The sequence below is a fragment of the Daldinia vernicosa genome (genome assembly GCF_022497035.1).
Source record: "Daldinia vernicosa strain CBS 139.73 unplaced genomic scaffold F5Y00scaffold_42, whole genome shotgun sequence".
Classification (NCBI taxonomy): domain Eukaryota; kingdom Fungi; phylum Ascomycota; class Sordariomycetes; order Xylariales; family Hypoxylaceae; genus Daldinia; species Daldinia vernicosa.
The window spans coordinates 244,007-269,841 of NW_025953958.1; the positions used below are offsets into that span (position 1 = coordinate 244,007).

General features: G+C 46.6%; 5 protein-coding genes across 5 annotated transcripts; all 5 read right to left on the minus strand.

Annotated features, from left to right (window-relative positions):
• Positions 1-1,081: 1,081 nt before the first annotated feature.
• F5Y00DRAFT_264436 (ras GEF) lies at positions 1,082-6,455 on the minus strand (the record flags this gene model as incomplete). The annotated part of the gene is made up of 2 exons (XM_048011659.1): positions 1,082-6,014; positions 6,076-6,455. 2 exons carry the CDS (start codon positions 6,453-6,455, stop codon positions 1,082-1,084), a joined length of 5,313 nt encoding a protein of 1,770 aa, XP_047862553.1.
• A 7,989-nt stretch (positions 6,456-14,444) lies between these two features.
• On the minus strand, positions 14,445-14,810 carry F5Y00DRAFT_264437 (uncharacterized protein; the record flags this gene model as incomplete). The annotated part of the gene is made up of 1 exon (XM_048011660.1): positions 14,445-14,810. The coding sequence occupies one exon, from the start codon at positions 14,808-14,810 to the stop codon at positions 14,445-14,447; it is 366 nt and encodes a 121-aa protein (XP_047862554.1).
• Positions 14,811-15,148: 338 nt separating this feature from the next.
• F5Y00DRAFT_243611 (uncharacterized protein) lies at positions 15,149-17,326 on the minus strand. The gene is made up of 3 exons (XM_048008706.1): positions 17,164-17,326; positions 16,813-17,087; positions 15,149-16,647 (listed from the first exon to the last, which is right to left on the minus strand). Exons 2-3 carry the CDS (start codon positions 16,988-16,990, stop codon positions 15,311-15,313), a joined length of 1,515 nt encoding a protein of 504 aa, XP_047862555.1. The 5' UTR covers positions 16,991-17,087; positions 17,164-17,326; the 3' UTR covers positions 15,149-15,310.
• Positions 17,327-17,916: 590 nt separating this feature from the next.
• F5Y00DRAFT_243619 (uncharacterized protein) lies at positions 17,917-22,328 on the minus strand. Its single transcript, XM_048008707.1, has 9 exons — positions 21,949-22,328; positions 21,744-21,828; positions 21,332-21,655; positions 20,010-21,232; positions 19,801-19,937; positions 19,433-19,743; positions 18,863-18,949; positions 18,470-18,632; positions 17,917-18,417 (listed from the first exon to the last, which is right to left on the minus strand). Exons 2-9 carry the CDS (start codon positions 21,792-21,794, stop codon positions 18,401-18,403), a joined length of 2,313 nt encoding a protein of 770 aa, XP_047862556.1. The 5' UTR covers positions 21,795-21,828; positions 21,949-22,328; the 3' UTR covers positions 17,917-18,400.
• Positions 22,329-24,535: 2,207 nt separating this feature from the next.
• On the minus strand, positions 24,536-25,793 carry F5Y00DRAFT_141739 (uncharacterized protein). The gene is made up of 2 exons (XM_048004371.1): positions 24,975-25,793; positions 24,536-24,829 (listed from the first exon to the last, which is right to left on the minus strand). Exons 1-2 carry the CDS (start codon positions 25,154-25,156, stop codon positions 24,712-24,714), a joined length of 300 nt encoding a protein of 99 aa, XP_047862557.1. The 5' UTR covers positions 25,157-25,793; the 3' UTR covers positions 24,536-24,711.
• Between the last annotated feature and the right edge of the window lie 42 nt (positions 25,794-25,835).

A 25,835-nucleotide genomic window follows, 5' to 3' on the forward strand; every position in this document is an offset into this window, starting at 1 on the left:
ACAAAGTGATATATTAGACACGAAAGTAAGTATAATACATCGGCACTACCCCAATATAATACAACTAGACGGACATCATCACATCTCCAGTACATGCCGAATACACAAATACACAATATAAACAGGTAAGGGTATCTCTCAAACATCTCCTCTCATAGTATTTATAAGGGACCGTATATCTACGGGTTGTGGTATATTTACTTCTTTGCTCTCCTCCCCTCCCCTTCTCTCCTCTCCTCTCCTCTCCTCTCTGCGAATAATTCCAACAACGGACGACAATAACAACGACAACATGCAGTCCTAGTCAAAGGGGTATCTGAACAATTGGGCCGGAATCGAAGAGCGCGAACGACATTAGTCTCTTCCCCCTCTCTATCCCTCTCCCGTCTCGACTCCGATTGATGCTTCTCCGCCATGCATATGCACCCTCTGCCACCTATTCTTCCTATCCCCCTGGCTTCTTTTTCTTTCTGATGAACTTTTTGCCGTTCTTCTTTTTTGACTACCTCTCCTTAGTAGGATGGTTTATTCATTAACATGAGTAAATATAAAAAAGTTAAAAAAAAAAAGAAGGATGGATCGCCTAACTCCACTGCTCTTGATGAAAATGGATGTCCCCATCCTGTCCTGTTACTCCTCGCCGCTACCAACTGCAGCCCTTTCCGTGGCCCCTGCCGTATGATTCGCGCCGAAGTTGTCTTTAAATTTGAATAATGTGGTGTAAAGGGAGAAAAATGTTTCATCCAAGAAGAGAAAAAAAAAGGAAATTTTGCCTAGAACTGAGCAGACGACGAAATGCAAAATTGCATTCCTCCTGTGCCATAACCTATCCTTCCTCCCTAATATGCAGTGACCAAAGACCTCTAAGGCGTATCGTAGTACCGTAGAGTATTATATAATAAAGGTGGCGGAACCTGCGTACTAATACAATAATAATCTCGTGCGGGCCAAGTATCGTCTATGGTGATTGATACTAAATGAAAAGAGAATACAAACGATGGTGATATACAAATATAAGTTGAACGGTCTCGGCGGGTGGGCTCTGATGCCAGTAGTTTTTGTGTAGACAGCACTGCTTTGTCTATTCGAGGCTCGCTGAATGCTTTCTGATGTCCTCGTCACTCAGAGCGCTCATCCAGAGACATCGCTCGGTAATACCCTCGATGGGCTGAAACTGGTAATGAGTGCTAGCTTCAAGTAGACGAAGTAACGTTTTCACCACCGAAGCAGCGATACGACAGCGCTCAAAATTGACCAGAGGCGCTGTAGTCGGCGAGCTGGCAATCTCGGATGGCCGTTGTGAGTTATAAAGCAAGTCGTGGATATAGATGCCAACGAAAGGAATGCATCCCATATCGGCAGAATCGCCAGGACCCTCCATCTCTGCTCGTATATTGTAGAAGTTTCTTGTTGGCGAAACCAGCGTCTCCAGGTCTCTCATAGTCTTTAGATCAGTAGGTGGAACCATAGCCCAAGTCCTGGCGAGCCTTGCCACTTCATTCGATGTCAATGCGATAGTAATCTGGCTCATTGTAGCAAAGTTGCGATACTTCCTACAATGAGCAGCGATATGAAGAAACTTGATGATACAACGGGCTCTCTCTTCCACATTTTGGGTCAGTACGATTTCCGAGACTACCCACTTGACCATGATATTAAACCGCGCAACGACAACTTCAACACCATGGGCATCTGTGTTCCGAAGAAAGTCAACCCATGACCGCGAGTCATTGTTAGAGTTTTTCCAGCGCATGTCAATTAACTCTCTCCAATCGACTTCGTTCAATGCGTCCTTCTCGATTAAGGTAAACTGCTGGGCGAGAATTTCAGAGTCGAAGGCGAGGATAAAGGGCAGATGTGCTGTGTTCTTTTGCTTCCCCTCGTTAGATAACCTAGGCGCGTTACGAAGCGCCTCTTCGGTGCCGGTTGGATCCTTGGGCGATTCGGAACCGTGGCGGTACATTGCAGTGGTAGGTGTGGTATCAGGGGTAGGCGGTAATGGTTTCTGAGCCCACAGCTGATGCTCGTGAAGTTGTGGGACTTGCTCTACATCCGACGACCCCCGAGAGCCATGTGTGAGTGTCATGGGAGGAGATGGGGGCTTGTCTCTCGACGTAAAAGTAACTCCACCCTCCGTATCAGGAGACGGTCCGGTATTTATAGGACTAGGTCTCTTGGGTGAATGTGGTTCTCCAAAAATGTAATCTTCCGTATCAGGCATCTCACCCGACATTTCAGATGACAGATCCGAGTCATTGTCGCTATCCGCGTCCAGGAACGAGGGATCTTCGGGGGCAGTTGCTCCCGGCTTGATTTTATTAATGCTTTCCGTTTTCTGTACAAACTCATAGGATGGATGCTGCGAGGAGACAGCTATTGATCCCTCTTCTTCTCCTTGCGGAGTGTCAGGGCCTATTAATATTGAGTGATTTGTCCACTCACGAGTAGCCGTTTTGCTACGCCCGTCATCTGTTAATCCACGATCAAGTAGCGGGATCGAGTTATAAGTCTCTCTCGAATCTTCCGACAGAAACGAAATTACCTCGGAGGCTCGAGAAAGTGTTGATTGCCCATTGGATGGGATATCAAAATTCTCCTCCAAAGGCGACACGACGGCGTTTTCTTCCTCACCAATATGTTGTTGACGATGCTTTCGCTTCTCTTCTTGGACGTATTCTACCTCGGGAGTGCTAAGGGATCTTTCTTTGAGTTCCTTAAGGTTACCAGGAGGCAACCTCGATGGTTCCATCGAGAGCTTGGCGATTTTTCTCTCGTATTTTCCCTCGAGTTTTAGAAGTGCTGATTCAACTCCTCCATCATCATCCACATCATCAGGGATTTGCGCGAGCTTTTGGGCTTCCGCCTCGAATGAGGGTCGCATAATCGGTTTCGATGAGTGTGTAGTAATTAGAGATACTGGTTGCTTTGTGGACTGTTCTGCCATAGCTCCTAAGGAGAAGACCTCTCCTCGCTTTTGTGAAAAGTCGCTACTAACAACATCAACATATCCGCTCGAGTCCCCGATAGGGCTACGTAGGTAAGAACTCCTAATGGATTCCGAATAAGTTGTCAATGAGCCTACTGACCGCGACCTATGAAGGGGAGCATCCAGATCGTGGACGTTAGTTACGCCTCTGAGGTCACCACCTGGCCGTCTCCGGAGAACTCTTAGTGGCGGGGGCATAACTTCAGATGCTACTGAGCCTTCCGAGTACGATGTAGCGTCGAAACTCCTGATCGTAGACTGCGCTGCGATGCCACTCTGAAAAGACGCCCATCGTCGATGAGCAATGGATCCTCTTGATCGATAGCTTCGGCTTGATTGTTGGCGCCGATGCCGATTTACGTAGCTCAATGGGGGTCCGCCGGATGACCGTGCAACGAACTTGACTGACGCACGAGTATTGGTATTGGTATTGGCATCCTCAGAAAAACGTCCCTGGCCTAGTGTGTCCATATCTGGGACGAATGGGGGCAGGGGACTGGTGGAAGCTGAAGACTGAAAAGCATGCTGCCCTAGGAGGTAGGAAGACCTTCTCGGAGTACCACCATGCACCGCATGCCCAGGCGGCGTAGTTGGTGGTGTCAGATCAGCACCACCGGCTCTCATCATGCTCTCTGCAAAGGCTTCAACAGAAGGGTTCAAGGTTGTCAAGCCGCCAGTCATAGGTGGATAATCCTCAGGTAACGTTCCATCTACAATAACTATAGATTTGCTTCCTGCTGTAATTGCACCGTCGCTCGTACGCTTGAGCTCAAATGAAGAGTCTAGATGAGCCGGCGAATATTCGATAGGATCACTAGCGTTGCCGACATGGCCATCATCGGTTACTTCTTCGACAATGGCATCCTCCCGCACAGCTTTCTTGAAGTCTTCAGCAATTGTAGCGCCAAGGACATCAATACGCATAGGCGCACGAGGGCCATTCGGACGTGGCGATCGTGCCTGTGGTACAACTGCTGTTCCCGGAATCCTATTGGTTGTAGCACCCCGAGGTCCGATAGGTGCGATATCGATGAGATTTCCGTGAGTTGGTAAAACTCCCTGGCCCCTCATACTCAACGCTCTCCGCACACCGCCAATTAATTTCCTCATTCCTTGGGCTGACATCGCCGAACCAGAGCCTTTTGCCTTTGACCCTTCAGTCGGGTGAGGTTGGAAGACGGTAGTTTGGCGTGCTGTTCCCCATGGACTCGGGGGATCCACATCGACGAAAGCTTGCGTGGGAGGCAAGACATTTCCTCGGACAAGGCTACCAGCATATGGTAGAGTAAGCAGGAATTCCGCGTTCTTGTAAACAACCTTTTCGGTAACTGAGCCGTGCTCTCGGAGTGAATCTGTAAGGCTGTTGTTGCGCCTATGAGACGTATGGGGCCTAACACGCTTTCCTGTCAGAGCACGTGGAGTAGGGGCAACAGGATCCGCATTGGTATAAATTGAGCTAGGATCGACAGGGTGGGCAGCGAGGGTAGAACTTGAATTCGGGTCGGCCATCCGAAATGCCTTAGTTGGGAATGAACAGGAGACTACGTCGAGGCTTGCAATACTAATCGGTGACGTCTGTCTCCTTTGTAATTCAGCAGGCCGTTCCTCTTCTGGTGTATCCGGACGTACTCCACCGAGTAGGATTGAGTCGATATGGCCTGCCTTAGATACATCTGCGTAGAAGCTGTTTTCGGAGTGTGGATCATTCTCCGGAAGAGAGAGATCGTATATCTGAGGCGGATCCTCGGAGTCAGTTTCCCAGAAGCTAGGGTCCAAGCTAGGATCTCGATGACCAGCGATTCCACCCGGCGCGATAGGGATATCAGGGCCCAATGACGAATCAAATTCTGGACCATCCCAGAATTGCGTGCATACGCGTCTCCAGCATTTCTTTAGCTCCGCAAGGATCTTCAACTGGACTTTCCGTCCCTTCTCATCCCGAGAAAGTTCTTCGACGAAGTCGTTTATGAGGTTGCAGAACATTACGCGAAGATGATAATCCACAACAAAGTCATCGACAAAGTAGTTCAAGATCCAGTGCCTCATAGCAACAAAAGTTCTCACTCTAACTATCATTCCCGTCTCGTCGTCTCGGGACACGGCCCATCGAAGTCTAGAAACCAACATCCGGAGCAGATCCTTCGTCTCGATAAACGCACGGAAAGTGAGGAAGAAGTCTGATATTAGTTCATAGTCAAGGAAACTAGGAGATGTGATTTCAGCGACCAGACGTGGAGGCGTGGCAGCCGTTACGGCGCCTGTAGTAGACGAATAGCGAACAATCGAACGATCATCGCAAGCTGGTTTAAAAGTAAGTGAGTCAAACATGGAGGGTTCGATGACAAAGTGTGTGGAAAGATACGTCGACCGCACCGGAGGGTGAGGATATCGCGGTGCGGTGATGGTGGCAGGACTAAGTAAACCTGGCGATGGTAGTTGAAGGTGTGGCGTAGAACTCGCCCTTTGCCTTATGCTCTCTATGGAATCAGGATGGAGCGAATTTAGATCACGCACTGATGGTCGAAAGAATGACGCATTGCTCGAACGGAAGTCCTCAGTCGGTGCGTAAGACGAGCCTCGAATTAGAGGCGTTCCTCTCAACGTAAATCTCGGCGTACCTAACTTCCACGAGGGAATAGAAACTTGTAGAAGCGAACCCTGATCTCGACCTAAATCTTCGGCGGTTTTCGATCTCGACCCATCCTGTGGTTTCGATATGATTACCTTGAAAACCCCCGCTTCGCCCTCCTGTGCTATGCTCGGGGCATGAATTGTCGAATCAGACATAGCACGCCGGCTTCGATTCTTCGGTGCCTTCAAGTCGAAATAAGTCTTCTTCCTTACAACTCCAGGCGATGGAGAACCAGACAAAGGTGTAGGAGTCCATTGGCTACTAAGCAGCTCGCTATTTTCCTCGGGTACTTTTTTCGTCTGAAGTAAAGGATCTAAATTTGTGGTACTTGGCGACGTGGCCGGGAATACGAAGTTGGGTTGCGGGTATCTTTGGTTTGCTGGTCGTATGGTAGGCCTATTCCAATTTCCGTAATCAGTACAGCATGATCGCGCTTACACATTTGAGCTACTCCTACCTTAAAAATATTTTGCCGCCATTACCTACGTTGGCCACAGTAAAATGTCTTCCCTCCCGACCAGCTGAACCTCCATCGGGGGTTATATTCCACTTGTCGCCATCGGTATCCCGTTTCGCTTTATTCCCATCATGGCCTCCAGACCTCCTCTCGCCTGCCGGTACCAGAGGTTTCGAACTAGTTATACCAGGTATGCGCACTTTAGATCCTCCAATCTTGCCACTTCGACCACCCAGCGGTGACTTTCTAAATTTTGAATCTCTAGTTGTGGCCTTGGGTAATTTCTGGGTCTTCGAAGAGTCGGCCTGCGAGGATTTGAAGAGGCTAAGATTCGATCGCGTCTGCAACGGCAGGCGCAAACCCTGACGGTCCACCTCCATTTCTTTCTACTGCGCAGCAGATCTATGCCTGCTAAATCCAACAACGACAGGTGGATGCATTGAAGGCTGACAAATGTGATTGTTTCGAGTTGACTGGAAGCTGGGTGCCGTAAGCTGTTAGGAGGTGCTTCGCACACATGCTCCAACCATCATTTAGGCGTATTTCTCTTGTGTAGAGCTTCGTAAAGTGTTTGACGAGCACGCCAGTCGCCAATGGCCCAATACCCAAATGTCGCGACGCCCCAATACCGTCCCCCTTTGTGAGCCGTGAATGCGACGGTAGTCAATTGGGTGTGGCCCGGTTGGACAACGGCGTGACAGTTGAGTGGTGAATGAAGGAGAGTTTACCGGGGCCCGGATGGCAGAAGTATCTTTGGGACACAGGGACACAGATTGGGACATTTGGGGCTTTCCTATCTTGCAAGGTTTGGCAACCGATTGCTTGATGCGCGCCGGTCGCTCCAACTTTGATTGGTTTAAGCAATTATGACTGCACCTAAAATGCAACTAAATGCCTGCAGATAATACCTGCAAAAATGAAGGCAAGTGCAGGGCAAGTGCAGGCAAGTGCACTGGCTTCAGGGCTCTAAAGCAGGGAAGTAAGTACAGGGGGATTGCCTTAAAAGATGGTCCCATTCGTCCAATTATCACGCACGGGTCAACTGTAATTTACCTCTGTGGCTAGTCTGTTAACCCCTGTAATAAGAAACTTACAGGTGCGTAGCATGGACACTTCCAGTCTAATAAGAAGAAGAAAAAAAATAGACCGAGAAGGAAAAGACTCGAGAGACGGAGTTCTTTCCGCCAGACTCGGCGAAACTTATTAGCGTCATCTATTAATCAAATCTCATCACATACCAGATGATGTGTCTGTTTACCATCTTTCGTATTCACATCTGTCAACTATCAACTATCTACTTGAGAAAAAAGATAAAAAGAAAATAACTTCATCCTAGCTCAGTAATGTCACATTTTCCTCTGCATTATACAATTATATCCGAGTGGCATATCCTGTACTCGGCACCGATTCTGTAAGAAATATCCATTGTCAAGAGTGCTGCAAGTCGGGGTCATGCAGGATAATGATGATCCAGCACGTTGCCTTTCGCTTGTATTGGTCCATCCGTCTGATCTCTTTTTTAAACTCCTTCTACACTACGCTTATGATGTAGTCCCACAGTCGGGCAAAACCGAGTCCAGTAAAGATAGGCTGATATTAGTCTAGACCATCCATCCTATGTACATATTCTTATTTCTGTCTCGCTCTCTTATGACGTTTGGGTTGGCAGTACAAACTCAAACTTAATGATGTAGAAAAAGGAGACGATACCGCGGGGAACTGCACTACATGGGTAGTGTAGACATTGCCTAGAAGTCCAAGTATCTAACCCTTTATGGGGAGATTGACATCATTTCCATCGCTCTAGTGTGAATATTGCTTGGACATTTCATGCAAGTCAACAGAGCAGACTCGCCATGACCTCTTCAATGTAGATGCGACAGAGTCAATGCCTTCGATCCAACCCACGCCGACGATCTCGAAAGATGCATCGCGTGTCTGGATATTCTATTACCACGAACATCTCATAGCTTAATGCGACGAGACCATCAACATACCATATATATAACTGCATTGGTTTGAAGTTATACTACCTATGCTCACTGGATATCCAAGACAAGGAATGCGGATCACCTATGCAACCTATGTGTGTATAATTGGGCCACCGATCCAAGTATTCGGCATGATGCCGTACATCTTGATTAATTGCGCCAGGAACGGGTCAGGAACAGGTTAGGCTCGTAATGTCATAACGGACCTATGGGCTTGAAAGCTTCAGGATCACCAGGGGCAAAGGCTTCACCCCAGATCCGTGATTCGTGATAAACTACCGAGATGCCTAACCATTGGCTATCAAACAGCATACTACTATTCCAACGCAATGTGGTTCGATCTCTACCATCGCATTGCTCGATCCCATCTATAGAACATACCTAGGTAACCCTATTACATACACTGATACTGTACAGTAAGAGATACAAAAGGCATGGAGGGAACTCAGCTGGTTATCAGCCACATACATCATCGTAGCTGGCTTTGCGCCTCGTCCCAGTGAGCACTAAAGAGCTAAAATGAATCTGATTCGACCCCGTTTTAGACACACGCAGTAGACTAGGTAGAGGGAATGATAGAGACGCAGGATTAAAGGAATAATCCTCATCGGTAGAGCAACTAGAGATATGCAACCAATTCTCCTTGCCACCGACGTGCGTCCGCAGGAATAGTGTCGCTCTCGCGAAATTTTACGCAGTGGTGTCCGTCCTTTTAGGCTTGCCTTGGCTTACTTGGTTCAGCTCGAATCCACGAGGACCCAGAGATGGCAAAGCGTATATACCATCTACCGTGGGGAAATCCTTCCACGTGCTGGACAACTCCCGACCTTACTTATCAAGTAATAGGCGTAGAAGATCAACCCGCTGGTCTCGAACCTGTCAGCCTGTCATATCGACAAGGCCCGTCGCGGCGCTTGGACCCTAAATTCGACCTAACTCAAGCGTGAGGGTACAATACTATGTAGGTCAACATGATGTCCTATCGCCGAAACTGTCCTGAGATGGCACACAGAAGAGGGGAAAACGGAAAGTCAAAGGCCCCTCCCTTTCCACAAGATCACGAGTCTCCTATAGTGCAGCTGTCTTAAGCCTCAAATATGCTAGAAACCTAGGAATACAGGAATCTACTGCAATAATTACCAAGAAATAAGAAGCATTCGCAACAGTCGGTCTGCGCTTCACGAAATAGTTGCCGTTTCTGTCAGTCTGCGTCGATTCTTCAAGCCCTTAATCTTGTACGTTACGACAGTGACGAGCTGGGTCGCGAGAACTGTCCCACTTGGGATACTACAAAATTGCACTCTTATGCTATGTATCAAAGCCCGACTCTTAACCCCCCCTGCCAAATCCCACCTTCACAATCACCCCCCACGAGGTTACTCTCTACCTAAGATCCATCACCTTTGGGTAGAGATGTGCGGTGAATCTTCATTCCCCGGAGCTAACATCTAAGGACTGAGTTAGGTAGCCTATGAGATATCCGATGTCGCATGTTTACTAACAAGCAAACGACATTTTGACGCTGATGTCCCTATGAATTTGCTCTACTATGTATGTAGACTCTTCAACCTAAGCCGCGGGGCCTACCCGAGACAGCTAAAGGTTAGAACCCGGTGCGACCAAAACGAGGCGAGCTTGGCAGGGTCCTCCCTGCTGCTCAAGCGTCGAGATGTTGAATAGAATCATAACCTCGGAGCAATTCCTCTTGGATGCGGTCTGGACTTCTTAGTCAAACATAATAATGTTTGCTTGACCAAGCTCATATGTGAGCTAGAGCAAGCCTCAACTGCAGACAGGCGTACATCACCTACCAGCCTACGCATCATTATTCATATCTCCAAAAGATCCATCCACCTACCCGGGTCATGATCTAGTCCTTCCAGCAGATAGCCGAGTCCTTCGGGGAACACAGCAGCACGCCATACCATAGCATTGCTATGTATATGCGTTGAATGCTCAAACAGAGTACATAGACATGACGTCGCACACTAACATTGGCACCACGATGGCATGGAAAATCAGCCGACACCGTCGCGCAACCAGAGATCTATGACCCGAGAATTCAAACAAGCTTGACAGGTCGTAGGACGTGTGGGGATCGGAATAAATCAATACCTACCTAGTGTAAATCCCAACGGCGGAGCACCATTGGATTGCCCCACGGCGTTGACTGATTTTCGTCGGTGAAACTGGCTTTCCCAAGCTCTCCTACTACATATGTAGCCCTACAAGCAAGATATTTCGGGAGTTGTGACGATCACACAAACGGAACTGGAACTAGGTATGTACCATCATCTACCTATAGGTAAGTTGTCTCTCCGAACCACTTCGGAATTAATGGGTATAACACTTTGAGTCTATGTATGATTGGCAAACGAAGTGCCTCAAACATGCATACTATAGCGCGGACCGTTGCACGGAATCCTTCCTGGCGAGCCGTGATAAGTGGAGGTGAGCCAAATTCGACATGTAGTTTACCTTTTCTACCAATCAATTGTGCCTCTCCGCCTATGTAGACGATATCAGATCAGCTAGCAAACTCTCTCCCCTTCATGACCATGGCCATGATCATTCGTTCCTACAACATAAACGGAAGAAATGTCTCAAACATCCTACCTCATTGCATGTACGTGCCGGGTTTGAAACAGACCCCCACGATCTAGATCTACCAGAGCTTTCTTCATAGTCAAACGGCGCTACCGAGAGAATGGTTAAACACACGAAAAATGCCCCGGAGTACGAGGTCTTAAGACTCAGAAGCCCACGCAGCTGCCCGACAATCACAAGCCTTCTCGCGGATTCTCCCGTATGTAGTTAGAAGGAATAAGAAAGTTCACAGACTCGTTCATACATTAGGTACCTTAGGTAGGTATAAGACATCTATGTGAGAAAAGGACCCTTGCAACTCGGCCCAGACTCCACACGCTCAAGTTGAGATATGCGCTGCTCAGCCAATCGTATGCTTCCCGTTCAACGACATCAACTAAACTCATGATTGAATTTGCTAAGACTGCATGTTTCAGACATACCTAGCACGAAATGCCGTAGGGATCGGGTACTAATTATACCTACGGCATATGCCGGCATCCAAAGACCAGAGTGGGGGTTGAATCAAGCAACATCTACATACGGGATCTTGCCGCCTCAGGGGAGCGAAGACCAATATCTATCTGCCAGCCGTGCAAACGTAGAATACAGATTTCTAACTCGCCAGCACGATTGACAAGCGTCTAGATAGTCTCCACTAATATATAGCATGTTCGGCAACCTACCGATTGGCCGTTCCTCTCTCGCAGTGTAGCGGATATGCACAGGTTATAGGACGCGGAAAACGCTGCGGCTGCTTAGTCCTAGATATTTAGCATCGGCCGGTCTGCAGTATGCCGCTGCCGCCATGGAGTTAGGCACACGCTCTCTATCACTATAGTTTTGGGTAGGGCGAGACCATAAGACATAATTCCTTTCATCGAGGTCACTGGAGAAGTGTACTTATGTAAGAGTATGAGTCTATTAGAAAAGCTCTATGCTATGAGGTAACTATTTCTATTACGAGCCAACACAAGGCAATATCATGCCAGCCCGATAACCATCATGAATAATCACCTCTTACATGCAGATATTGAGGTTAGGCTTCTATTTCCCGATTACCAGACACGGAAACCAGCATTATGTTAAGGTAGACGCCCGTAAGGCTCAATATGCATAATGTCTAACAACTCATACCGTCTATCCCAAAGTCTCCTTTCCATCCGGCTGTCACGTAGTTTGCTGGCACAAGTCGCTGCCGCAGCTGCAAGAATACCCAATGCCGTTCCCCTTTCTCCCCATGGAACCCTAGGTATAAGCCGTTCAAAGAACCTCATCAGCGATTGAAGTGTTTGTATAGACATCAAGGTTCTTAGAATAGGCAGGTATGTGGTAGCTACCTACCAGGTAGCAAGCTTCTCCTTGAAGCCTTCTCAGCATCTCTATAGGGCGGAATAATATAAAGTCATTCCCTTCCTCATCTTTTATTTGCTATGTCATCTAACAATCTATACTATTATTGAAGTTTACTATCCTATCCTATCTTAATATATGAGAGCAGACTTAGTTGATCAGAATCTGAGAGCAATTGAGTTGATTGGTTCAGCCTACCTATGCTACTTTATCTATCTTACTTATACCAGACGGGCCTTTGATATCAAGTCTCTACCTTAAATACACCTTATATATCCTTTTTTACACATACTTCTACCAGTCATACAAGAGGGTTTCGCCAGCAATATATACATACCTACCTGCATAACCTATATATATCGAAACTACCTACACATTATGATAACTATTCTTTTTATATTATTTCTGAGAGCAATTGAGTTACTTGATTAAGTCTACTATGCTACTCTATCTACTTTACTTATATCAGACGGGCCTTTAGTTCCGGTCCTTTGCTGACTACATCTATCTGTTACGAGATTATTCTCTTCATTGTTCACAATTTCCTATGCTACTACACTATCACTGGCAAACTTTCCAGTGGGCATGCCTTTCCCTACCTCGAAGGTGCTGGTTTCTTACACTCGCTATTCTTATCCATACCATTAGTCTACACCGCCGACCCGGCCGTTCTCGTCATGAACGGCAATGGAAAATGACGCTCGAGGTTTTTGGGGATTTGGGTGGTCATAGCTATTTGCATTCCTTTCTACCCTCCGAACCGGCATGGCTTCATCCCCATCTCACCTTTTCCATGTTTCGATCCTAATTGATCGAGCATACCGAAGTACCATATGCCGATCACCCACGCATCTTTAATGTTAACTACCTCAAATACAACATCGCCGCTCTCTCCACACGCACTAGAATATCTACGCCTATACTATCCTCGGCGATTATAAGTAACTACACACGACGATGCTGCGATCCCTGCTTCTGCTCGGCATACACTCTGCTCGGTATACAAGGCGGCATCTCAGAGAACTATCCCTCCATCTGGACTAGTCTTCGAAATTAACCCCAACTAATCTCATCATCACTATGGTTACAAACACTCAAGATATTTCTGAATATCTGAATAATACGTGTATGTGCATGGTTACATGTACATCTTGCACAAATTCCTCGGACGCAACCGCTAGGATCTTGTTCGATATTATTAGTTAGATCCCGCAACACTCTTTTATCCAGTCTATCTCTAATATCTATCTGTCGCCTAATATATCCCACACCGACGAGATAGGGGTGTTGTCTCTACAGTGGTAGCGTATTGTGTCTATCCTGTGGTTCTTTAGATCACAAGATTATGCGACTGATCGGATACGCATTACAATGGTAATGTAGTATCACGAGTCCTTATGTTGTGACCGTTAAAGACGCACAAATAGCTATTTCTGCAGGCAGACCGCCATTAAAAGCAGAAATAAACCTTATATTGTGGCCGTTAAAGAAGCACAGTACTGGGGCCTTACTGGTGATGGTCCATCTACCTAACCTAACTATACCGGTCGGGATACATACCTATTTGTATCGATCGGGTTTAACTAATACATCCCCTCTTACATGCCCTCATCTGCCTTTCGACTCTCCCTTCTACGCTGACGGGGCGGAACGACGCTTCTACACCTATATACACGACAAAAGAGCGTCAACGCTATAACTAAACTAATCGCGGAAAGGCCAGCCGAGGGCTCAAGAGTGCGACCGGTCCGAAACAGTTCGGGAGCAGCGGCTCGCAGTTAGGTATCACTTCGCTGATACTGCTCTCCCTATAGCCTACCGCCTATACTCGCAACCTACATAAACTACGACCGCGGACCTAACAGTAACTCCCACATGCGAGTCCTACACTACACTACTCTAAACTACTCTAAACTAATCTAAACTATCGCGGTCCCGGGGCCAAGGGACCATCCAGTCGGACAAGGGCACTAGCCAGGGGTCCAGGACAGTCATGGATCCGAATAGTATCCAAGCCTGGCACCCCAAACCTCCTTACGACGTGTGGCCTATCCTGCTATCCTTTGCTAGACAGTGACTCCTGTCTCCGTGGTGCTGGCTCCTGTGCCTACCGGTCTAAAACTTTCCGTGGGGACTATAACAAATAAGTGGCGCAACAGGTGTGTTCGGCCCGCAACGACAAGTATTTCACCCTTTCATCGTTTCGGACTCGTCTGGATACATCTATCGATAACTACCTAATCTAGGCGGACTAAAGTTCTCCATCATCTTTGTTCCCAAGCACAATAAATGCCTACCTGCCTGGGTACATATACGGCTACCTAACCTAATCTCAAGCCCAAGATATTAATCTTCGCATGCCTGTCTACACTATAAACCCCCCTTAAATTTAATAATTGTGGGATAGCAGGCCGCCTGGAAATAGTGAGGAGATACGGTTTACTGGATCCAGGACTTCATTTTCTCAATGGAGGTTCGTTCAGTATCGTAATCCTTCATATTTTCTTTATATATATTAAAGTCCAGTGTAAAGCTGCTTTGCTGGGCTTGGGTCAAGTCTGATGCCGTTTGTATGTCGTTTTGTCTATCCTGGGCATTTCTTGGTTTGGAATAGTTTGACAGGATAGGTTTGATGGGTTTAAGTAACCACTGATTCTGACGGTTTTCGATAGGAATGTCGCCTCCGGGGCAAATCTTATGCCAAATATTGGCACTTACTGTCTTTGCCTTAAAGGCTGTCTCCCAGTATTCCCAGTTATCGGGGCTTAGGAGCTTTACCGTACTGGTATCCGTTGTGGTACTCATGGTGTATTACCCTGGGGTAGTGTCTTGAATTTATCGAATTGGCTTGATAATGTATGGTGGATCAACTTAAAATAATTACTCAATGGCCTTAAGCGAATGAGACTCTTAATTGTTAAACAAACCGCTATACCACTAAAAGGTTATTTGGTAATAGATTTTATTCTATTATGTTTTATATATCGGACAGATAGTAATATCTGACAATATGCTAGCTCAGATATCAGACGGATAGCACTATGGATTTAGAAAGGGTAGTCACTCGGGCATTAATCACTCACTACCTACGCTCAGCCTTCCAACTTAGATCTTTTTACTCATAGCCTTCCGCATAATGATTGTTAAAACTGAACAAGTTGCTAATAATAATATAGAAGCAATACCTCTACAATATTCATCATATAGATACATGGGTAAACATAATAGCAGTTAGTACAGCACAGATCCGGTAAACAAAGATCGATCCACCGTAACATGCAATAATATTCAGGATCGTCGCATCGTTAACCCCTTAAAAACCCTCGCTGGGCGTTTCTCGCTTGCTCGGTGCTGTAAGCATCGATCTTGACGGCCACAAGCACACACTCGACCGCGCTCTTTCCGTTTCTCGAGCCTTGTATCCGGAGCCTCCACTGTCCCGTGCGGACTACCCACTCATCTCCTGTGTGGCTTGAGAAGTCTATCCGCCTCCTTTTCCTTGCGGGACCGAAATATCCACCTATACTAGAAAGCGGCGAGTCTTGCCCGCCGCCGTGGCCCATTGACGATGAAGTTGACATGGCAGTAGCCATTTCGTCGTTTTCTGTAAAGTTATATGTTTTACCGTCGAGGATAATATGCGAATCGGGTTCGATTACTACTCGAACGAGATCCTCACTCAACGGGGTATTTCCCGGTGTTGCTGGCTGGCTGCTAGCCCCGCCTGATGCCATCAATAGTCCCAATGGCTGGGTTGTTGGTGGAAGGTTAAGTTTTGTAGCGATTACCTCGAAGAGCCTTGCCACACGAACTTTGATTTGACCGAAGAACTCTGCTCGCATGACGTTCAGATGCAACTTTGTATTCTCGCCTCCAATCTCAAGGATGAGTTCATGCTGTTTATCATCTTCATACGGTCGCATGTAATTAACCCACCCTGACACGGATTCACCGGTACCACTTGGTGTGGTAACATCGCTAGCAATCGAGATGCCTGATTTCAGAATATCTTCAAGTCTAAGAGTAATTTCGTGCCGTCGCCGAGCCAGATTATAGCTTATCTGATGCGGGATCAACTTCTGTTCCAGGCCCTTGAAGTTGAAATAACGACAATCGCGCAGTAATGAGGTGCGATGTTCCTCGTCGCGTATGTGTACGGGGTATCCGCGCAACAAGTGTAGCAGCTCATAAAAGATATCAGCAGACCGATTCGGTACACAAGGTGGCATAATAGAAGGCGGGCGGATCAGATGTTCCTTATCTAACCCGGGAAATACCTCCTCGCGCGTCGAAAAGAAGACACCAAAGCCCAAAGAAAAGAAATTAGGCGAATTTCCGGGACCGCTAAATATGTCGCGCGGAATCTGAAATTCGCGATGGCCTATAGAAATGAAGATAGACTCTTCATAAAGCCGCGACATTAACTTGGGTAGGGTGTAGAATTGAGCGTCGGCGAAGAGACGCACGAAGTGCGTCCCGTCACGCGGGGTGACATGATAGCCCTGTAAATGAAGAGAAATATCTCTAAAAGTAACGGGATCCCGATCTATATAAAGGGTCCGTATTGCCGTTGATATATCTTCTCCGGCTTCTTCAGCTCTCGCAATTTGACACTGAAAATACCGTGAGAAATAAGACGGAGCTGGATGATCGAGTCAGCAAAGTCTTCTTAAGAGTGATGCGTCCACCGTATGAGCTAGAAACGAGATTCGCTCTTCCGACAGGAATGGCTGCAGGTGTTAAGAGAGTATGGCTGACATCATGCGCCTATATAAGAATTGAGGGTAAGGGCTGTTTTCTCACGCACCATCAGAAGAAAGAGAGGCTCCAGAAAGTTTGAATAGTTCGGTTCCTATCTGGATAGGGAAAACGCGTTCATGAGGGAGAATTCTTGGGATTTTTGAGATTAGTTCGGGATCTGATGGCGGAAGAAGAAAGATATCGCGACCCTTATTGGTCTCACTGGAATGGTTAGACGTGTTCATTATGGATGATGCGATCTATGTTGAACACGAGACATGGCCGCTACTAATGCCGCTGCTGTTGTTGTTGGTGTTATTGATGCTATTGGTGCCGTTGCTACTAGATTCATCTTAGTAGGAATAGACAAACATAGACGGTCGGCGACATGGTAATTAGAAATATGATATGTCAATACATCTCAATTAGATTACGGGTTTAATATGAATGGCGCGCGAATGGACCGGGGTTGATAAAACTTTATGATGGTCAGTCAGGTAAGCAAGCAACCGGCAAAGCTGATGTATGATGTGAGGGTATTTAAAATGCTATAGTTAACAATTGGCGAAGTTGCAGTTAAGAGAGATTTGCAATCATTTTGAAATCAGCTTAGGGGTTGCTTAGGGGGTGCTTACCTACATGTCGCCCCTACTTAAGGCAGCTAAGGTTACAGTTACATTAGGTAAGATATTGTACCTAAGGAGATAGAAACCCGTGCCTGCATATGAGGCGGTGCGGCACAGCGAGGGGTTCCATTTTCAGCTGTAGAAGGTTCAAGGATCAAAGTTCCATTTTCTCTCTCCAATATCCAGTGGCTGAGCGTGGCTGTCCTCTTCGGAATAAGCTGCCGTCCGGTAGGCGCTAGACCTCCATATCTTTCTTTTTTATATTTTATCTTTATATTTCATGTCTTATATTCTTCCCCACGTTCGCAAGACTTAGTACTCGTCAGAATCTAACTTAATATTAAGATTTGTATATTTCATCTTTACTAGCACCAGATAGTAGTTGAATCGATAGAGAGTCATTTGCTGAGCCCCTAGTTCTTATGGTTTATACCTAGACCATGATATATGTGCCCGTAGCGCGGTATGACTTTCTTTACTTACACCTTGCCGGGCTACTAGTACGAACAAACAAGTTAATCAATTCAATACGTAACTTAACATATATTTATTTATTGCGTCTGATGTACGAGCTTGCGTCGTCAATGCTACCAAATTCCCATATTCAAGACATCGTGACCCTAGTCCCTTAGACTTTCCTCTCTCGAATGCGTCCACCGCCCGACTACCTATAATAAAGTGGGTATAATCTAGGTACGCACGAAAAGACATATATGCCGCATGCCCGGTCGATCATCAAGGACACCCACCCATTGCCGTGACTATACCTGCCAATATAAAAAGAAATGCTGTTCTGAGAAGTGGTGGGGCAAAAGGGGAAAGTGACGGTAGTCACTACATTGTAAGACAGACTGAAAAAGAGCTTAACATATAGGCGGAAGAGGACAAGAAGAACAGACCCCCCGCCACATATGTCCAAAGGCAATGTCAGCGCATTTGGCTCTGCCAGCAACAACTTGAAAAGGAAGAAAAGGTTAATCTTGGGAGTCATAAGTTTATATAAGGCGGCATGTGTCACGCACTAAGACCCTACTTCCGAGGCGTAGCTGTTCTACTTGTCAGTATCGACATGCGAGAAACTAGAACTTAATTACTCACCATTCACCATCTGCCTCTGTTTATTCAGCCAGCTCCGAGGAGCGTCTTGTCGCCGCTGCAGTACGACGTGAGTACTCTGTAACCTGCTAGTGAGGTCGTACCATGCAGTAGATATCATTGCGTTTTCGCGTTGTAAGTTTTTGATGATCTGGTCGGTTCGTGCCTGTCATTTTTTTGTTAGGCGTTGACAGAATTCTCTCATCACAATAAAAAAAAAAGGAGAAGTCTCATAAGCCACGGTCTCCAGATACAGGATAAATGATAATACATGATATTTAAACAAGAAACGTATTTCTTAGCTGTAACAAAACTATAAAGTAGATAAAGACTTGTCTGGTCCATGTCGTCGACTGCTCCACTGATATATGTATTAACGTGGAAACTTTTACATACCTTCTGGACACCGGCTTCCGATCCAGCACGGACAGCTTTCAGTGTCCGCTCTAACTCACGGTTCTTGACATCGGACTGCTCATACTGCTGTAAATCAAACAGGTTTAGTCAGTCTGTATGTTCAAAAGTATTTTCGTATCATAGCAATTGAGAAGAACTAGCGTCTCGTTGGCTGATCTGTTTAGTCCAGCCACTTGGCCTCGGACTATCCCGCGTGCTACGGTAAACGTGTGCTAACATAGGAGCTGACGCCGGATTTGCACTGCCTTGTAAACCACCCTTCTTGAAGCTGGACGTAGTGTATCTATTTTTGGAGATGTCATCACCTCGCGGAATGCCTATGGAGGCCGTTAATGGGCGACCAGCCTTACTAGAGGATCCGACATGTCTCGCTTGAGAATCACTTTTGGGAATTTCTTTTTTCTGCCCGAACCAGGAGCCCACAACATCCCAAACGGACTGATGTTTGACTGTGACCCTAGTAACGCCTTCGGCTTTGTCTCCATTTTCGTCTGAGTCATCGACGATGGTAGAACCAGCGAGAGATAGAGGAGGAACAGATGAACTCACCTGTTGTAGCTGCTTGTATCGTGCCCGCAGCTTCTCCATTTTCTCGGATTGCTTAGCACTATCCGTGTTGACGGAGAGCCCGTCTGCGGCCCTCTGCATCTCGCGGTTAGCTACTTCGGCCTCGCGTCGCAGCTGGTCTTTCTCGATGAATGCCGTCAAGAGTTGCGACCGCTGGTTTTCGAACTCTTCTCTTAGCGACTTGTGTTTATTCCTTTCTGCTTCGAGCTCGGCGCGGAGGGAAATAGCAAGCATGCCATCCGTTCTCTTAAGCTCTGCGAGTGCCTCCTGGCTAGACTTCTCGACAGCGTCAACTTGTTTCGCATAGTCAGCATCGTCCATACTCATGAATTCCCTGAAGATGATCTTACAATCACCTTGCAACTCTAAGAGAGCTCGTTCTTTGTCGGCAAGTTTCTGGTTCGTAGATTCTAGTTGTCGCTCGAGTTGCTTGGAACGGTTTTGCTCGGCGAGGACCTGCGTCCGGAGGTTGGAATACGCTTCCTCTCTGAAGTAATTGGACATCAGCCACGTTGTGTTCGATGAGACATTATAACAAGCTTGAAGAGCCTGAACTAACCCATCTTTACCCATGTTCTGGATAAGTGCATCCAGTTGGTGTTGACCGACGGTATACTTCTCGAAAATATCGTTATACTTATCCTGCAGGGTTTGTCGAGAAGTACGAAGATCTTCCATCTCCTGGATGAGTTGACCTTTTTCTGTTTCCGTACCTATGGTACTCCTAAGAACAGCATTCTCCGCTTGGAGGCGCTGAATTTCAATGTTCCTCATCGACGCGGCATTGCCAGATTCATTCAGCTCGTCTTCAAGGGAAGTTGGATGGTGCCCCAAGGGCGTACTCGGAGCGGCCGTGGGGTCGAGCATCATTACCTTCTCCTGCAGATCTTTAACGATAGCCTCATCCGTCTGGCTTCGGGCCTGCAAACCCTCGATGCGGCCTCTCAGCTCGTTAATCTCCGATGTGTACATGATCTTCTGGTCTCCGAAGCTAGCGACTTCTTCTTCATACTTCTGGAATTGTTCGGCATATTTTTCCGCTTCTTTCTTGTAGACCTCTATCCTCATCGTAGAGATTTCAAGTTGCTCTAGGAGCTTAGCTGTGTCAACCCGTTCGCTATGTAGCGCTTTGAGCTCCAACTCTACCGACTTCATCGACTCTAGCTTCTTCCTCAAATTGTCGGCCATGTTAGCCTTCTTAGAAAGATCCTCATTTTTAGAGCGGAGTTCTTGGTTCTCGTCGGCTAGTGCCTCTGCTTTCTGTGCGACATGCTCCAGGCGAATTTTCTCCTTCAAAAGTCGATCCCTCTCTTCGACCAAAAAGTTCCTCTCATTCTCCAAGTTCGCGATGATTGACTCGTTCTCTTTTAGTTGGCGCTGGATATGGTGCTTGTTAAAGTTGCTAACTTCCGAGTCAATCTGCCTATGCAGATGCTCATTTTCTTCTTGAAGTTTCGAATGCTTTTCTAGAAGCTCGTCATAGTTATCCTGAAGGCGGTCCAATCGTACCTTTAAGAGACTCGCTTGTCTGGTTGCCTCCTGCACATCTTCTTGTAGTTTCTGGTGTTGATTCACCAAGGCGGCTTCTTGCGCAAGATCATCGAGGTTCGCATCGATATCATCATCGGCGGCCTCCTCGAGCTGGTCAAGCTTGGTTTTGCTCTCGCTGATAATCCGGAAAATTCCCTGTTGCACCCTCTCGTCTAGCTGCGTAACTAACGTGATGTACCGACTGTTGTCGTCTTCACGTAAGCAAGCAGCACATACGAAGAGGACCAAAATCTGGAAACAGTTAGTGTCGGCAAGGAACCTGCGTGGTGGAGGATAACTGCTGCTAGAGGAGGACCGTGGTCGAGAAGACTGTGATGTAGAGTTATTCACCTCGAACATGTCTATTTTGGTAGGTTCCCAAGCTAGTGCCTGAAAATCGACCAAGTCGATAAGGGGCTCGATCTTAGGGGCATGTCGTCGCGCGATATCTTTGAGACCCAAGTGGATGATATGGAGGTATCGCTTTCGGCCCTGGGTCATATCGCTATCGGTCGATGTGGCGGCGAGGCTTTGTTGAAATCTCGAGGGGTTATATTCATCGTCTAGAATTTCGAGCAGCGCGGAGAAAACAACACCGTCGAAAAGATCATCGGGTTTCTTGACCTTGATGTCTCGATTCTGGCCAGGCAGTAGCTTTGCGAGCATCGAATTGGCCTACATAAAGGCCCTACGTTAGCGGTTGGCCGTACCATAAGATATGAAGGTAGACTGGGGGGTATAAAAGATATAGAAGACTACATACCCATTCTAGCAAAGCCACCTGCGTGGCTTGCGAGGTGACGGAAGGAATCATGTCGTCAGTAGGTTGCTACCTCGGGATATAGGGTCTAATTGTTGTTGTATATTAAGATTAGTGGTGGCCGCGAATCACAATCGATTCTAAAGGACCGGAACGACAGCTAGCTGCGTAAAGGCAATGTTTGAATGACAGTCCAAGAAATATATACCGGACGCAGCTATAGTCGCACCTCGAAATTTATGTCATATAGTAAAGCACTTTCACTTAGTACTTGGCTGAGCGTTTAACGTTGGTATGTCGAAAACTCGGGATATTGGGATTGTATGGTAGTGTATGGGAGCGAATCGTACTCGGTGGAATATGAAGAAAGTAGGACTTAATATGGGAGACAGCGCTATAAAGGACAGGTATAATTCATTGTGTTGAAGAATTACAATGGTTCAACAAGTAAACAAGAGCATCGTTTCTAGACACTCTCTATTGTCATTATTAGCCAACAAGGCTGTAAAGGAATTGACTTCGATTTGAAAGGCGGGTTGAGTTGTTCAAGTTATTCGTAGTTACACATTTGGAACTCGACGAAGAAACGGGACACAATGAGATACATAAGGTACATTAATCAGCTACCCACATTGTATTAAATTATTGTACCTACCTATGTACACTACACGGTATTATTATGTACACTATTGAATAATTGATCGTCGGACCAGGCGGCACGGGTCCCTGTGGACCATTAAATCGCACTCGAAAGAGGAGACCACCACCCTATGGCGCCTGTACTTACAGGGATTATGCATGGGCTAATACACCTAAAACTGCACATGCGCATGCTTAATGGTACACATATATGCATGTCAGGTACGACATAAAGACTGTAGAGTTTATGAGAGTTTATACATCATAAATACATTATGTACGTACATGCATTAAGTACTTTATGTAGGTAGCTAAATCATTTAGCTACCTACATTCATATGTTGTAATAATAATTTAGTGAACGCTTCCCAATTCCAAGCATCGCTCTTTTTTTAAATAATAACTAGAAGAAAGGCAACAACAGTCAAACATGTCTAAGAATTCCCCTTATAATTCCCTTATAGTTAAATAGCTCCTAGCAACAATTCTCTCTTGTTAATTCATAGCAATAAGGGATAAGTTAATAAGTTGGAAAGTACCTAACGATCATACCGCAAGAAACACTCTCGACATCGGGACCTGCAAACAGAACCATGTAATTCATCTTACATACATACCACCTACTATGGTATGTATTTGGGGAATCATCACCAGCAAAGAAACACCTCGCGAGTTTTTTGGGAATGATCATCCCACATATTGTCTCTTCGGACAAGTTGTTACAGGTCACTTCGGCTGGTATCGACGCCCGGACGTCTAAGATGGACAATACAGCGTCACATCTGCACATTTCACCACCACCGTTTGTTTCAAGATACAACCCGCCCCCACAGCGACCGCGATGTAACACCACAGCACGATCAGCCTGAAGTATCAAAGCTTAAGACAGATAGATTCCTTTAGCGATTACGTACCGCCTGTAGTACAATCATTGGCAATCAGTGACTACTGCAAAAAGCTTACGCGCTGTGACGCTCATCCTTCACACGTGGGATGTGGGATTGGCCTGCAGTGACATCAGATTTCAATTATAAGAATCTCAAGGGGAGACTTTCACATACAGATCTACCAAAAAGACGATTGGCCAATCTACGATGTTTCAAGGTGGTGACTATGCCACATACATCCAAATTAGAGGAGTTGAATAGTGCAGAGTCATATGGATATAACATCTCTCGTGACGAGAAATGCATACGGTAGGTGATAGGCGGCCCAAACAGCATTCGACAAGACAAGACGACTAGTTATTTGAAGTTCGACTAGAATCCAGCGGAGTCGGCCGAATGGATAGGTAGCGTTGGGCCTCTATGTAGACAACACACCCAACTTCAAGTGATAAATGGCCCTACCGCTTCTTCCTTCAATAGGGCTTTCATTCGTGCCGTTTTGATAAACGCTGTATGGGGGCCCACTCATGTACGGCATTCAATGGGGAATAAAAACCACACAAGAATACCACTCGGATAATTATTTTGGCATCAGGTGAGTATACCCGCGTATATTCTAGACACCAGAACAGCCCACGATCTCGGTGTCTCCCTGCAAAATCCAATAGCTACTCCGCGTAACGAAGGTGTACGATCTTGTCTTTGACTTCTCATCTGCCCACTTAAGATCGAAATACCTAGCGGCAGACAGCAACACTCGACAGGGGTAGGGAGTCAAATGCGGTGAGACTCCATCGTGAACTCCACAATACTCTGCGGCTAACGTGGCAGCTGCGTAGAATCGAGTTGCTGGGACACTGACTGACTGAGGACTTGCATTTAGCCAACGAAGCCAGTTTTTTAAATACCATATATGGCCACTTGGACTTTCTCGGAAGCCTACCACACTCCGGACGTTGCCCTGCTATCCTCCTGACTTGATGCATATTCAAGGGGAGAGCGCTAAGACTACTCCAAGAAACCTTGCATCCTCGGCGTTTTCGGTCGTGGTGAGTAGCGTATAGACAACGCCAACCCGCATATTTCAAATACATAAATCATACAAGCAGAACCACTCATTCATTACAACGACTGAATCTGTTCGGTTGGGTTTCGAAGGAATCAAACATCTTAAAACAACATGGTGCAGCGAGTGTGATATTTCCTATGAACACTATAGCCGCCCTAAGGAACCAATCTCCTCCGAAGAAATACAAAAAACGCCAAAAGGATATTGTCTAATTGGACCCACTCCGTACGTTCACTTTTCGTATCACCTGTCCTTCAATAACGCCCGTTCCGTCTGTCTACCTGCGGGCTCCGTAGTGCGGAGGAGGGGTATCTTGCAGGCTGCCCGGCGCCTTAATCATGGCCGTCGTTACGTATGCGGTCAAGCATTACGATGCTTAATTCTCGCCCTTGGAGATCTGGACTACCTGGTCCTCTTCGATGACAGCGTTGTACTCAGCACTCCAGGCTGAGACCGTCTCGAGGATCTGCTGCGGTGCCTTAGCTGCGAAGCCCCTATGTTAAAGATCACCTAGTCAGCCTATACATTCACTATTAAAAGAATACCTATGTTTCGCCCCATGACGTAACGCAGTCAAAATAAAAGATATAGGTAAAGATATAGGTAAGGAGAACAACATGGATCGAAATGAGGGCGTACTTGATAAGTTGGTACTCGTGGGTGATCACGCCACCCGCCTTTCGGATATCATCCTTTGCGCGATTGACGATGTCGTCGGTGGTTCCGCTCGGGAAGCTGACGATAACGGACTTTTGGATGTCGACAGCCGAGACGCCGGCGGCAACAGCAAGTGCTGCAGCGATGGTAGAGAAGAAACGCATGTTTGTTGGATGAAAGAGTAGGTTAGGTACTTTTGGATTTGGCGGTAATGTGGCTTGCAGATAATAGAATAAATAAGTATAGCCAATAATAGGTGATGCGATGATGGGACAAACAGAGAGCTGTCAACCAAGGCCGGCCAAAAAAGAGGAGAAAGCCTAGACTATTTGTAAAAAGCTTAGTTTTCGGTTAGAGGAGGACAATACAGGTTCGAGTTGGATTAGATCGAAGATTTGAAGATTAAAGTTCAATGATGGTGGAACTTGGCCGTTTGACCTGCGTGTCGATCTTATGAATGGACCTTCCGCCTGAACGAGCTGGGGGAAGAGCTGGGAGCAGCTTGGGGTCCCGGTACAGCCCGCGCTGGCCTAGAGTGGGGCACCTAAACTCTCGCCTTCAATTTGGGGGACTTCCCGGATAGGCAGGTGATGGGGCTGGTTCACCATGATGGACCAATCAAAACGAAGCCAAAGACCTCATTATTAATGCCGTGCCACAAGACAAGAACGTTGCAGCCACCTTCAAAAAGGCAATTCGGAAATTCGCATCAGACATGAGTTAAACATGTGACTTTGTTAATTCAAGCAATGCTATCGCACAGATTGGCAACACAACATTGAATTTCCACAAGCATCAGGCAAGGTGAATCGACTTTTGAGACTGAAGTTTCTCTAACTACCC

Excerpts from the sequence above, each read along its gene's own strand:
- F5Y00DRAFT_243611 (XM_048008706.1), bottom strand. The coding sequence starts at position 16,990 with ATGAACACGTCTAACCATTCCAGTGAGACCAATAAGGGTCGCGATATC. Across the intron at positions 16,648-16,812 it reads AGCCTCTCTTTCTTCTGATG|CTCCGTCTTATTTCTCACGG; the intron begins GTGCGTGAGAAA and ends TCGATCATCCAG.
- F5Y00DRAFT_243619 (XM_048008707.1), bottom strand. The coding sequence starts at position 21,794 with ATGATTCCTTCCGTCACCTCGCAAGCCACGCAGGTGGCTTTGCTAGAA. Across the intron at positions 18,950-19,432 it reads GATACAAGCAGCTACAACAG|CAGTATGAGCAGTCCGATGT; the intron begins GTGAGTTCATCT and ends TTTGATTTACAG. Across the intron at positions 18,633-18,862 it reads CGGAAGCCGGTGTCCAGAAG|GCACGAACCGACCAGATCAT; the intron begins GTATGTAAAAGT and ends AAAAAATGACAG.
- F5Y00DRAFT_141739 (XM_048004371.1), bottom strand. The coding sequence starts at position 25,156 with ATGCGTTTCTTCTCTACCATCGCTGCAGCACTTGCTGTTGCCGCCGGC. Across the intron at positions 24,830-24,974 it reads CACGAGTACCAACTTATCAA|GGGCTTCGCAGCTAAGGCAC; the intron begins GTACGCCCTCAT and ends TCTTTAACATAG.